The sequence below is a fragment of the Vidua macroura genome, chromosome 9 (genome assembly GCF_024509145.1).
Source record: "Vidua macroura isolate BioBank_ID:100142 chromosome 9, ASM2450914v1, whole genome shotgun sequence".
NCBI lineage: Eukaryota > Metazoa > Chordata > Aves > Passeriformes > Viduidae > Vidua > Vidua macroura.
The window spans coordinates 4,973,971-4,986,103 of record NC_071579.1 but is presented as its reverse complement, the minus strand read 5'-3'; the positions used below and the strand labels follow the sequence as shown (position 1 = coordinate 4,986,103).

The 12,133-nt window shown below is 46.2% G+C and overlaps 1 protein-coding gene across 2 annotated transcripts in view; it reads left to right on the top strand.

Annotated features, from left to right (window-relative positions):
- The first annotated feature begins 444 nt into the window (after positions 1-444).
- The window catches only part of FAM20B (FAM20B glycosaminoglycan xylosylkinase), a 28,646-nt gene continuing 16,957 nt past the window's right edge, over positions 445-12,133 (top strand). For both annotated transcript variants that reach the window (XM_053985310.1, XM_053985309.1), the window contains exons 1-3: positions 445-484; positions 6,895-7,425; positions 10,479-10,565. In XM_053985310.1, coding sequence (XP_053841285.1) covers positions 7,049-7,425; positions 10,479-10,565 — 464 coding nt within the window. In that variant the 5' untranslated portion in view covers positions 445-484; positions 6,895-7,048. The remainder of the gene's footprint in view (positions 485-6,894; positions 7,426-10,478; positions 10,566-12,133) is intronic.

Here is a 12,133-nt window from a genome sequence, read left to right as displayed (position 1 = left end):
CTAAATTATAATTCCGTAATTCCGAAGTCCGAGGAGCCAAGTGCCTGTGACGGCGGCGCGCGTTGTTACAGGACCCGTTGCCAAAGCATCCTGCTCCCGCGGAGTGCTGCTGCGCGCAGCCACAGTATTTTCCATATGCATTTGAAAAACGTGACAAATGTGTCTTCGCTTGCTTCCACCCTAAAGCCAGGGGTCTTCCCCGCAGCCTTGCAGCGGCACCGGCGGCGGGCGGGTCGGGGTTAACCCCACCGCCGCTGCCGCCGCCCCATTGGCGGGTGCCCCCCCGCCGTTCCCATTGGAGGCGCCCGGCCGCGTCTCCCCGGCCAGGGCAATGCTGGCGGCTGATTGGCGGGCGGGCGGCGCGCGGCGGGCGGGGCGGGCACCCATTGGCTGGAGGGCGGGAGCGGGGCTCTGGGCGGCACCATGTTGTGCGGCTGGCGGGGGCCGGCGGTGGCCGGGCCATGGCGGGCGGGCGGCGGGCGCGGTGAGTGTGGCGGGGCCGGGCCGGCGGCGCCTGAGGGACGGGAGTGGGACGGGACGGGACGGGACGCGGCGCTGCCGTGGCCCGGGGCGGGTACAGCAGGGACTCCCGGGCCTGGCGGCGGAGGGGCGGCTGCGCCCCGCGGAGCGCCGGAGGGGCCCCTGCGGCCGGACCGGCCCCTGCGGCCGGACCGGCGGCGGGAGAATCACAGGATCGGGGAGTCAGTGAGGCTGGAAAAGACCTCCGAGATCGGCGAGTCTAGGTGCTGACCCAAAGCACAGTGTCAACCAGACCATGGCACCAAGTGCCACGTCCAGGTTTTCCTTACCCGCCTCCGGGGACGGTGACTCCGCCGCCTCCCTGGGCAGCCCGTTCCAATGTCTAATCACCCTTACCGTGAAAAAATTCCTCCCTGTGTCCAACCCGAACCTCCACTGGCGCAGGTTGAGGCTCCGTACTCTTGTCCTATGGCTTTTTAGCTGAGAGAAGAGCCCACCCTTACCTGGCCACAACCTCCTGTCAGGGAGTTGTGGAGAGCGAAGAGGTCCCCTCGAGCCTCCTTTTCTCCAGGCTGAGCTCCCCCAGCTCCCTCAGCACCAGATTTGTGCTCCAGACCCTTCCCCAGCTCTGTTCCCTTCTCTGGACTCGCTCCAGCACCTCCACGTCCTTCCTGACAGGTCCGGCCTGAGCCGCGGCTCCGGCCCCGGACACCCCCCGGCTTCGCCCGTGGTCGGCAGGGGCTGCACGGACGCAGCTCTGGCAGATGGGAATTTTTATCTACACTCCTGCGGTTCGTTCCTGTTCTGGATGCTCGCTTTGAGCTGGGGACGGAGCCCCGTACAGCTGTGAAGCCTCTTTGGCCATCTGTTAACCCTTGGGAACAGCTGTCTGCACCGTGGGCTCTCACCGAGTGCCAGTCGCAGCTTGGCAAAGGTCATTGTCCACTGGTGGAAAAATACACTGTGTGTCCATAGAAGTGCTGACTGTGGTTATCAAAGGCATGGGATTAACCCCTTTTAAAGGATATCTCTCTTTGGATCCTTTCTGGATACAGATGTGCATAAGCACTGCAGCTGTTTTGTTGTATCTTATGAGGCCCTACAACATCCATAGTGCTTTAGGGGCTGAGCAAACGGAGTAAACTGCAAAATGTAGATCCTAGGTTTGCAGTGGATTCACTGTGAGCCCATCTAGTATTTATTACAGAACAGGCATTCTTGTGTCTTGTTTTAATTTGAAAATGACTCCATGCACCCGTTGTGTCCTTAAGTCTGACCTACATAGTCACTACAAGATTTGCCTCCATTTGAGGTACAAAGTTTATTTTGCTTTGTGATACAAAGTTGTCAGCTTGGTTCTGACACCAGAATCCCACTGCTTCTCCTCCTCAGGAGTGGGGGAGGCTGATTAGCACCATCCTACAGCACTGCTAAAATCCAGATGCGTACATGGACCCTTATTAAATTTTTAATGTCAGTCTTATGTAGGAGATGAATAAATACGTCAAGTGGAGAAGGGAAACTGCAGAATTTTCTCACTGCCTTGGCTTCATTTCCAAGTGGAACAAGGCTCCCTAAAGCATTTCCAGCTGGCTTTATTGACCTGTAGTGGTCAGGTGGAATGTCAGTAACTGGGATGGGAACAAGGGAGAGTTGTTCTGGTTGTCTTCTGACCAGGTCCCAGCACCCTCTGTATCAGTGCCCTTGGCTCCAGCCCCTGTCCTGTACCATTCCCCATTTCAGTGCTCCCAATCCCTCCCTGCCCATGTAGCATTTCCAGCTCCCTGCCCCTACCAGCTGTGTGCTCCTGGGTTGCCCACATGGCCAAGGCAAGCAGACAACTGTTCAGCCAACACTGCAGCCCTTGCTGCAGCACCCCCAGCTCCCACCTTCCAGTAAACACATAAACCCTGTCTTCAAAACATCTACTGTCCTCTCAGATGTGTTTGGAATTAGCTGGTGGATCTAAGTGAAAAGTGTGATTATATAAACTTTGTTTCCATAGGAAATGGCACTTGGTGGAAAGTCATTCTGCAAGGAGGATTAATGCAGCCTGGTTTCCTGAGGAGTTGTTTGCCACATCCTACCCCAGCAACTCCTGCCTGGCTCCCATGGGCCTCAGTGCATGGTGGCTTCTCCTTCCTCAGGGCTGCACCCAGGAGCTGCTTGTATCCCAATCCCCCCTGTCCTTATTTGTGCAGCCAGCTGAGTCAGGTGTTCCTGTTTGCTGTTCCAGCAGCTGGGAAAGACTCAGGATATTTACCCACTTGTCCTTGGCTTCTCAAGGCTTCTGTCCTCTATCTGGCCTGTGGTTTTTATAAAGCTCATGCAAGTAGTCCTCTGACAAATTTGGCAGAAATGCCGGTGACAGATTCTAAAGTTATAACAGGCCAAGGTGGGCAGACAGATGGACAAAATGATTCTGTTTCTTTCCAAAGCTCTGTGAGAATATTTCAGGCGGTTCCTGATTGTTGCAGATGCAGGCAGAGATATTGCAGTGGTTAAAATGCTTGTGGTCTTTCATATTTATCAGTATTGTAGCTCTCAACCAGGGGTGCAGTTGTATTTGTGGAAAGTTTGAGTGTAGACTGTGACAGATTTTGCCTGTAGATAACGAGGGTTTTAAGAGGAAAGGAGATGGAGAAACAGCAGACAAGTAAATACGTGGGAAGCCTTGAGCGCTAGATGACTAAACTTGTACACAAGGCAGGCAGCACACAGAGAGTGGAAGTGACAGAATGAGTCTGAGAAATCCAAGGAGAGGTCTGTGGGAGCCTGCCTGTGGATACTGGAATAACAAGGCTCACACAGAGAAGGGAAGCATGAGCCACCAAGGAGCTGGCCAGAGAGGGGAGGATAGGAAGATTGATCTGGTGAGACTGAAGGATGTTTTGGGAAGAGGAAAATGTCACTACTGTATACGATGTTTTTTCAAGGCGTTTTCCAGGATTTACTGGAGAACTTCTAAAGGCCTTTTAATAGGTGATCCCAAAAGGTATAGTGTATATAAGAAAAACCCCATGCATTAAACAGGAATTAGACTCTACTTCCACCATATCCATTTCAGATCAGTGTCTGCTTGAGCTATGATTTCTTGTGTACTTGTGCTGCCAAATTAAACCTTTGCCTGCCCCCAGACCTGATTTGTGACTTGGAGCATAATGAAATCCTGGCAAGTTGTACACACAAGTATTTTTGACATAGCAGCTAAAAAGCTTTATGATATAAAAATAAGATTGTAATATGAGGCATGCCATTGATTTTGTGACTCCAATAAAAAATGTCATGTGGGATTTTTCTGGTAATTTTGTAGGCTGCTTATAGTAGCTGTAATTTTTGTAACAGGCAAATTGCATGCTGTTTTTTGAACTGGGAGTGAAGTGGTCTGATGTAGGTATTTAATGCCAGAAGACATGCTTTAATTTGTGTGTTTGTGTGCACAGTGACCCCACCATGATACTGAGGAGATGCTGTTATTTGTATAGTGAGTTGGAAGACTCATACTTGCTGAGAATACAGACCTGGTTGTAATAAGAGAAAGAATTGATCAGGAAATTTCCCAAAGAGGTAGTGAAAAACAAGAAGCATTTCTTATGCAAACCTTGCAGTTGACTACAGCATTAAAAAGCTGCTAGGGCTGTTTATTTCTGGCCGTTTTCTCTTTTTGGCTGGGTTTACTTTTGTCATTGTCCAAGACCCTTTTGCCGTTCATTCCACAGAGTTCTGCTCACACTCACCTTATTTTTTCCTTTTTAAAATTTTGATGGTGTATTGTTATTTCACTTTTCTCATCTCTGACCTCATTCCAGGGCCATTCCTCATTCCAGCTTGACACTTGTGGAGTTCTCATAATCTTCCTTTCCATTCCAAGACTTTGCCAAAGGCTTGTCTTTTTCAAATTACTTTCTTCCAAAATGGGATAAATATTTTCTTACATTGCCTCAACACTGTCACCCTTGCCATCTTCAATTTAAAACAGTAAACTCAAGTTCTTGCTGTCCGTGCTAAACTTGTTCATAAAAGGATTCAGTTCCCTTGGCTTGCAGAGCAGAGAGTGTAATGTTGGCACCAAGGAGCAAAGTGCAGGCTGTGCATGGAGCACTGGGAAATTGATTGCATGGCAACCTCGGGGGTGCTTTGGTGTTTGTTGAAGGAAAGCAGCAGATGACTCATGTCCTCAGATGTTGCTAAAAAGTGAGAGCCAACTCACCAGCAAATAGTTAAATATTGAATTTTATTTATTTTTGTACATTCTGTTTACCTTGTTGGAGGGTTTCAGCCAAAAGTAGTTTCAAAACCCTCACAAAAGATAAACTAAGTAAATTACCTTTAATTTAAGTGACTGTAGTTGTATTCTCCCTGAGCCTCAGGAAGAATATCCCTAGAGAAACTCAGCATTCCTGGAAATCAGTCTAGAAAAGTGAGTGCTCATCTTGAGCTCCAGAGGTGTGGAACATCCTGCCCTGAGCTTTAGTGCTTTAGTCAGCCAGCACTGAGCTGTGAGGCTTTCTTTAAATGTGTGTGTACATACACATATCCCATAGTGAGGAGTAACTGTTCTGAAATGACCTCTGTTCTTCTGCCTAGCTCCTTACAAACTCTAATGGATTTTAAAAATGAATGGAAGCAGTGCTCAAAATGATTCAGAATTAGTAGTTTTAAAGAGGTGAATTATGCAGTTAAAATGAGAGGGTGCAGGTGCAGCCAATCCGCTTTGCTTGTCTGCTTAAGTTTAAGAATAATGTGATTATTATTTAAGGATCTCTTCCTGGGTGAGTCTGTATCTGCAGGAATGAGAGCTTTTGGGTCAGGTGCAACTTCGTTGTCTGTGCTTCACATAGAATGTGAATACATAGAATGTAATGTGGGTAATGTGCAAGGTGGCAGTCCTGTCTGGAGAAGAACAGGCTGCCAAAACAAAACTAGATGAAGAAGAATAATATGCTCTAATTTCCATATAAATATGTGATTTGTTCTCTTTCAGTATGAGCACAAGCACTTATTTTCCAACAGATTAAAATCAGTATTACACAGTTAACAGGAGACCGTGGTTCTAGTTTGAAGCATCCCAGAGGCTTCTACTCTCTGCCCTTGCTGGGGTCTCTGTCCTGCTGTGAGTGCTAACAGGGATGTGGGAGAGCCGTGTGGCTGGGTGGGTCTGCTCTAGACCTCATGGAAATTTGTTCTGGGTGCTGTGGAGTCCTCTGTGGGTTTGCATGTCCTTTTATACCAACACTCTTAGACTGTGCCAGCCTGATTCTGCATTGATGGCTGTGACCTGTGTGTGCCTTGCCAGGCATGGCCTGGCTGTCCTGTGGTTGCTGTTGGTAAATCAGCCTGTGGCAGCTCATTTTTTCCAGTGCCATGATTAATTATGGCTGATTTGTACAGTTATTGTTAAATCGCATGAGAAGGCTTTTCTGTGTCAGTCCTCCCCCAGCTCAGGGTGCTGTTTGGGGTTTGCATGATCAGTGTGGCTGGTGAAGAGAAATTCCTGCTGGCTCCCAGTGCCCCTCAGAGGTGTGCCTCATGTCCCCTTTCTGTTTGGCTTTTGACTGCATTCAGCTAATACTAGGAAGGTAATTCTGTCTTTATAACTGAATACAGTTGATGGTGCGTTCTCTGGTCCTTACATGCAAATATTGCCCTGCCCAAGGCTTCTTGAGGGGCCAGATGTATTTTGCAGCCCAATATAGAAACAGATGTGGTTTTAACTGTTGTAGGTGAGGATGCTGAGAACAGGCAAGGGTTAGTGGTCTGTGATATTTTTTCTAGTTAATTTGGTTGAGATTGCAGAAAACAGTTGTTTTCTGTGGTTATGGGTTTTGCAGTTGAATGCAGAAGGAACTTAACTAACTACAAGGAAGTAAAGATGCCATCCCCCACCCCAGCTCATTTTTTTTTAAGACTGGAAAAAAAACGGAGTCAGTTAGAGTGGCAGCAAATTAAAGGCAATAAACAATTAAGTCTATTCTGTCCTTATGTCTTGTACCTTCAAGTACCTTCTTGTACCTTGTGCAGCTGTTCTCACTGTTGTAAGCTGTCTTAAAATCGACCTGGGAGCTTTTCTGAGGGATAGGTCTTTAGGACACCAGCAATCATGGGATCTCGCACTAGTGGAAAAGTGCATGTGAAATTGGAGCAATCATATTAAACTATAGTTCCCTGCAAAAGTCTTGCCCATTGTGGTTGCAGCTGCTATGATTTCAGCTGTGCAGAGATGCTATCTGGCAATTTCCCCTTCCATGCAAATCACAGAAAGGCTGCAGGAAGGCAGCAAACCCAGTGTGTTTTAAATGTTCAGCCTTTAGGATACAGGTTTCCACGAATGCAGGCTTATGTTCCAACCATAAAATTGATTTTGAGTTTGGTGGGATCTGCAGGATTGTAAGTTTGTGTTTTGTTTATTTTTAGGGGTACCAGGAGATGCTTCAGTGGTGAGACATCTTTTACAGTGCAAGTTAGGCATGAAATTCATCAGCTAACATCCCCTTCCTCACCCTGATCTCCAACAGACTTCCCGTAACGCTTGGAAGAAAGGGTCAGGGGAGAAGGGCTGAAAGGCACCATGAAGCTGAAGCAGCGAGTTGTGCTGTTGGCCATCCTCCTCGTCATCTTCATTTTCACCAAGGTTTTCCTCATCGACAACCTGGACACCTCAGCTGCCAACCGGGAGGACCAGCGCGCGTTCCAGCGGATGCTGGCGGGGCTGCGCGTGGCGCTGGACCCGCGCCTGGAGCACACGCTGCAGTCGCCCTGGGAGATCGCGGCGCAGTGGGTGGTGCCCCGCGAGGTGTACCCCGAGGACACCCCCGAGCTGGGCGCTATCATGCACGCCATGACCACCAAGAAGATCATCAAAGCTGATGTGGGGTACAAAGGGACACAGCTGAAAGCTTTGCTGATACTTGAAGGAGGACAGAAGGTTGTCTTCAAGCCCAAGAGGTAAATACTGCTTTCAGTGGCTGTATTAATAACTGCTTCATTTATATATTTTCATAAAATATTCATTTTTTTCTCCATGATGTCTCATTAATGTTATTCATTTTTTCTCCATGATGTCTCATTAATGTTTAAGTTACAAATTTTTCTGTAAGTGGAAAGACCGTCCTGTTATTTTTGAGACAGAACAGAACCTTGCTGGTGCTCTAGTAACATTAGCTGTCTCTCAGGCTGTACAGCCTTGATGCTCAATACAGCCTGTCTTTAGATTAAAAGAATAATCACTGTGTTCAGTCCTGAGGGGATGTTGGTTACACCTGGTGTTTCTGGGCCATATCTTCCTGTGTGGAAGTGCAGCTTCTGGCAGTTTGGAGACAAGCTTTGCCTCCTTGTTGTGTCAGACTGTCAGGAGGGGGTGCAGTTCAGGAGCAGGGAAGGAAGGAAACTTGGCAGTGGCCTCAAAAGTACATCTCTGTGTTTGGTATAGTTGAATGTAGGCTGTAAAATGGTTTGGGTAGGTCAGAGTGAGAGCCCCTGAGCCTCCAGTCTGCCAGCAGTGAGTACTGGAGAATGGAGGGTAGTGTTCCTTCCTTGGTATCGCCTCAGTTTGCAGTGATCCTCAGAAAAAACTGACATGATTGAATGTTTCTGAAGAGTCTTGGCTGTAAAGCTTTTTGAACTGTTTGTCTTTGGGGAAAAGGAGAAGAAAGATGTTAAAAAGTAAGGCCAGGTGTGTTGTAGGAGATTTCACTGCAAATGAGAAGTGTCATCACAGAAAAAGATTTTGGGTTAAACAGGCATTAAGGTTTCCTGTCCTGTTAATGAGTGAGTGGAGAGGCCGCAAAGATGCTCTGAGGGTTGGAGCACCTCTGCTTGGAGACAGATTGAGACAGCTAGGGCTGGAAAAGAGAAGGCTTCAGGGAGACTTTAGAGCCCCTTCCTGTGCCTAAAGGGGCTCAAGAGAGATGACTTGGGACAAGGGCCTGCAGTGACAAGTCCAAGGGGAATGGTTTCACACTGACAGAGGGCGGGGATTGATAGGATAGTGGGAAGAAATTCTTCCCTGTGAGGGTGGGGACGCCCTGGCACAGGTTGTCCAGAGAAGCTGTGGCTGTCTCATCCCTGGAAATGTTCAAAGGCCAGGTTGGACAGGGCTTGGAACAGCCTGGTCTAGTGGAAGGTGTTCCTGCCCATGGCAGCAGAATTGGAATGAAATGTTCTTCTAGCCCAAAGCAGTCTCTGATTTTATGATCAGAGAATGAGAAAAGAAATCTCTGTACAGCCAATTCCTGCTCTGGCTGGAGCTCCCCTGCAGGCCCAGGCAGCATGAGCTTTGCACACAAAGTCCTGGTGGTACCAGCGGCATCTCCAATGGAGGCACTGTGGGTTCACAGCATTCCTGTAGAGCTCTCTGTGTCATGGACTGCAGTCAAGCGTTTCGCTGAGAGTTAAACTGCGTTCTGTAATGCCCTGTCTGTGCAGGCAAACACAGCCTCTGTGCTCCAGCAAGGACATGTGCAGCTGGGAGTGTTTATAGGAGCACTAGAGAGGGTGGCCTTGGCCATCCTGCTAGTCCCATGTTTTGTTTGTGACTGCTGAATAGCCAGGCTTGTGGGCAGAGTCCTGTTCTGGCACTGCAAGAGAGTCTATTTAACCAGCTTTAGACGTGAAAGCTCTGTCAAAGTTACTGCTTAAAACAGTTCTGGCCAAACTTACCAGAATTCCTCATGACTTTTGCTCTGGAAAGGACTAGATGCCTACTGTGCATGGAAACAAAGAGTTTGGTCAGGATTTACTAATAAATTTCAGCTCTGCAGCTTTCAAAATATGACCATGTTTCCAAAAGCCACCTGTAAGTACGTACCAAAGACCTGCCTTTGAGGATATATTCAGAGGATTAGCTGTCTCGCTTCAGATTTACTTGAAATTCAGCCTAATTTACTAACATATAATACTTGCCATCATCACATCTGGTGGTATATGTGACAGAAGATCCTGCATTGGTGAAAGCTCCCATTTGGCAGGAATCCTGCACTGGTGAATTCTCTTTTGCGCTGCCTTGCAGAGAAGCTGAAGCATTTGCCCAGGTTAGGGAAGTGGAATGTCTTGTCACCCCACATCCTCCCTGAGCAAGGCTAAAAAATTGGGGTCCAGCTCGGTGCCTTCTCTTACATTGTTGTTGCTACTGCTTGAACACAAATTCTGCTGGAAGTAATCCAGTTTGCACAATTTGCTACATAGATGGAAATGAAATAATAGGTAACCTAATTTGGCCTTATTTTATTTGAAAACCTGTTGCATTTCACCCGTTTGCTCGGTATTGATTGTGGTATTTCACACTCAGCTGCAGTGTGGTGCTAAAGCAGTATCTACACTGATCCAAATGTCAGGCAGCTGAGAAATTGGTGTTTGCCTTGATTAAGTACCAAGTACTAAAAGATAAAAAAGGGAGCAAAAAGCCTTGCACTTCACCAAAATACGCCATTGTTGTTGCAATTAGTGCGTAATTTCTATTTTTTGCTGTTCATTATGTCTTTTCTCTGCCGGGATAAAGGCTCTGTTTATACCCAGTGTTGTCCTCAGGTTTACACTTGCTGAATTTCTATCTACTAAAGATTGCATTTGCCATCTCTTCCACAATATAAGATTGTATTTGAGAGCTGTTAATGTACAATTCTTTCTAACCCCAAAATCATCTGTGGAATTGCTGCTTTCCAGTATAAATATCCCCCTGTTCCATAGCAGGGTCTGTGCTCTTTGTTCTAAGATGTGACTTGGCATATGCTTGGATTAAAATTTATTAGTTGGAATGTGAACTGCTTCCCGAGCTCTGGAGACCACTGTACATCACTGACCTTTCCTCCTTTTTTACTACTTCAACAGTCTGGACACTTCAATCTTGTTGATGTTTTTCCATTCTCCCATTGGCAGTCACTTGCAGAGTGACCCAGAGACTCTTAAACTATTATTAAATTATTATTAAATTGTTACTCTGAACAACAAAATTGACAGGGATTCTACATAGACTCACTTTATTTGATTTATTTCAATTCCAGATATGCCAGGGATTATATAGTGGAAGGAGAACCCTACGCTGGCTATGACAGACACAATGCAGAAGTGGCAGCCTTTCACTTGGATAGGTATGGAATTACTGCTTTATCTGGTTTTATTGTCTTTGGAAAATACCAGAAAAAAGGGGTTCTTTGAAGAATGCACCTCAGATGGGAGCTACCTCTAACCTGCCAATATACCACATTGAAGCCAAAAGAACACTGAATTTATTCTGTGAAACTTTGTTTCTAAGATCTGTTCAAGAGTGTAACATTTTAGATACTTGTGAAAAGTTTGGAAACAAGAACCAGCCCTGAAACCACTCTGATATTGCAGGGAGAAAGACCTTAGCCAAATGCCATGGAAGAGTCTGAAATATTAAATGTATATGCTAAGTTCATATCCAGTTCACTAAAAAGTCAAGACTAACGTCTAGACTAACAATTTAGTCTACACTAAATATGAATCAGTGCATCCTAGAGGAAAACCAGCTAGTCATATACTAATTGTGCTTGGGGTACCCACGTGGTTTTGTAGACCTGTGCTGGAGGTGCAATTACAGGAAAAAATGAAAATTATAGGATGTTCAAATAATGGGACAGAAAACACCAAACACTGAATGTCAATAGTTTTGAAATGCTGTTAGGGCTGCAATTTCACATAACTTAAATGAGCACAGTCTCTGTTTCCTCATAGGAAGATTTGGAGGTGAAGACACATAAAATCTTGAGAAAAGGAATAAGGAGGGACAAATGTAACAAAGGATAGAATGGTTGAACTGAAACAGAGGTTTCTCAGTACATAGATAAAAGCCTTATCACTGTGATTAAACTTATAGGTGGTGACAGGGATGTTTGTTAGTCCTGATTCACCTGTGGAACTCAGGCAGTAGAAATCAGTAATTCTAGGAAGAATTAGAAGATCTAGGATGATAACTAGTTGAGTAACACCCATTGCTGCTACAGCCAGCTTGTGCTGGTGGGCCAAAATCAGGGTATATTAAGACAAAAAAAAGATAATGTAGCCAGATGTCAGTCCATTTGTGCTTTCAAGAAGCATACAGACTTCAGATTCCCTGAAAAAATAGTGATTGAACATTCAATCAAAGCCTCTTTCAAGTGTCCAAATCTCACATAACTCTTCTTTGCTGTCCATTTGGTCATGATTTTGTGCTTTTTTTCTCTGGCCTTTCTCTGTGGCTCTGCAGCTCTTTATTCTTCAGGAATATGTTGTCCAAGGATGCCATTGTTTCAAGGAGGATCCTGGATCATTTTGTGTGTTTACCACTGATGGGGAGGCTGTGCCTTCCAGGATGATGTCATCTCAGCTGTGGGTCTGAAAATACAGGGGCAGGTTTTCCACATCGAAGCTGTGGGTTTGTTTTGTTGGAACACCTGCTTTTGCTCAGGCTGTGCATAGCTTAGTATTGGCTCTGAGTTTTGTCCTAATGCACATGACTTGTTCAGACAGACGTTCTGTGTTCCCCTTTCTTGGAGTTATTTTATACTGATGGAAGGGGATTTACTCATTGAATATCTAAAACAAATCCTTTTCACTTTTTGGAGTGACTGTCCCAATACATCTGTGGAATGTCAATTGTCCCTTTTCCAGAAGAGCCTTTTCAGGATCTTTTTCTGAGATACAAAGACTATCCAAA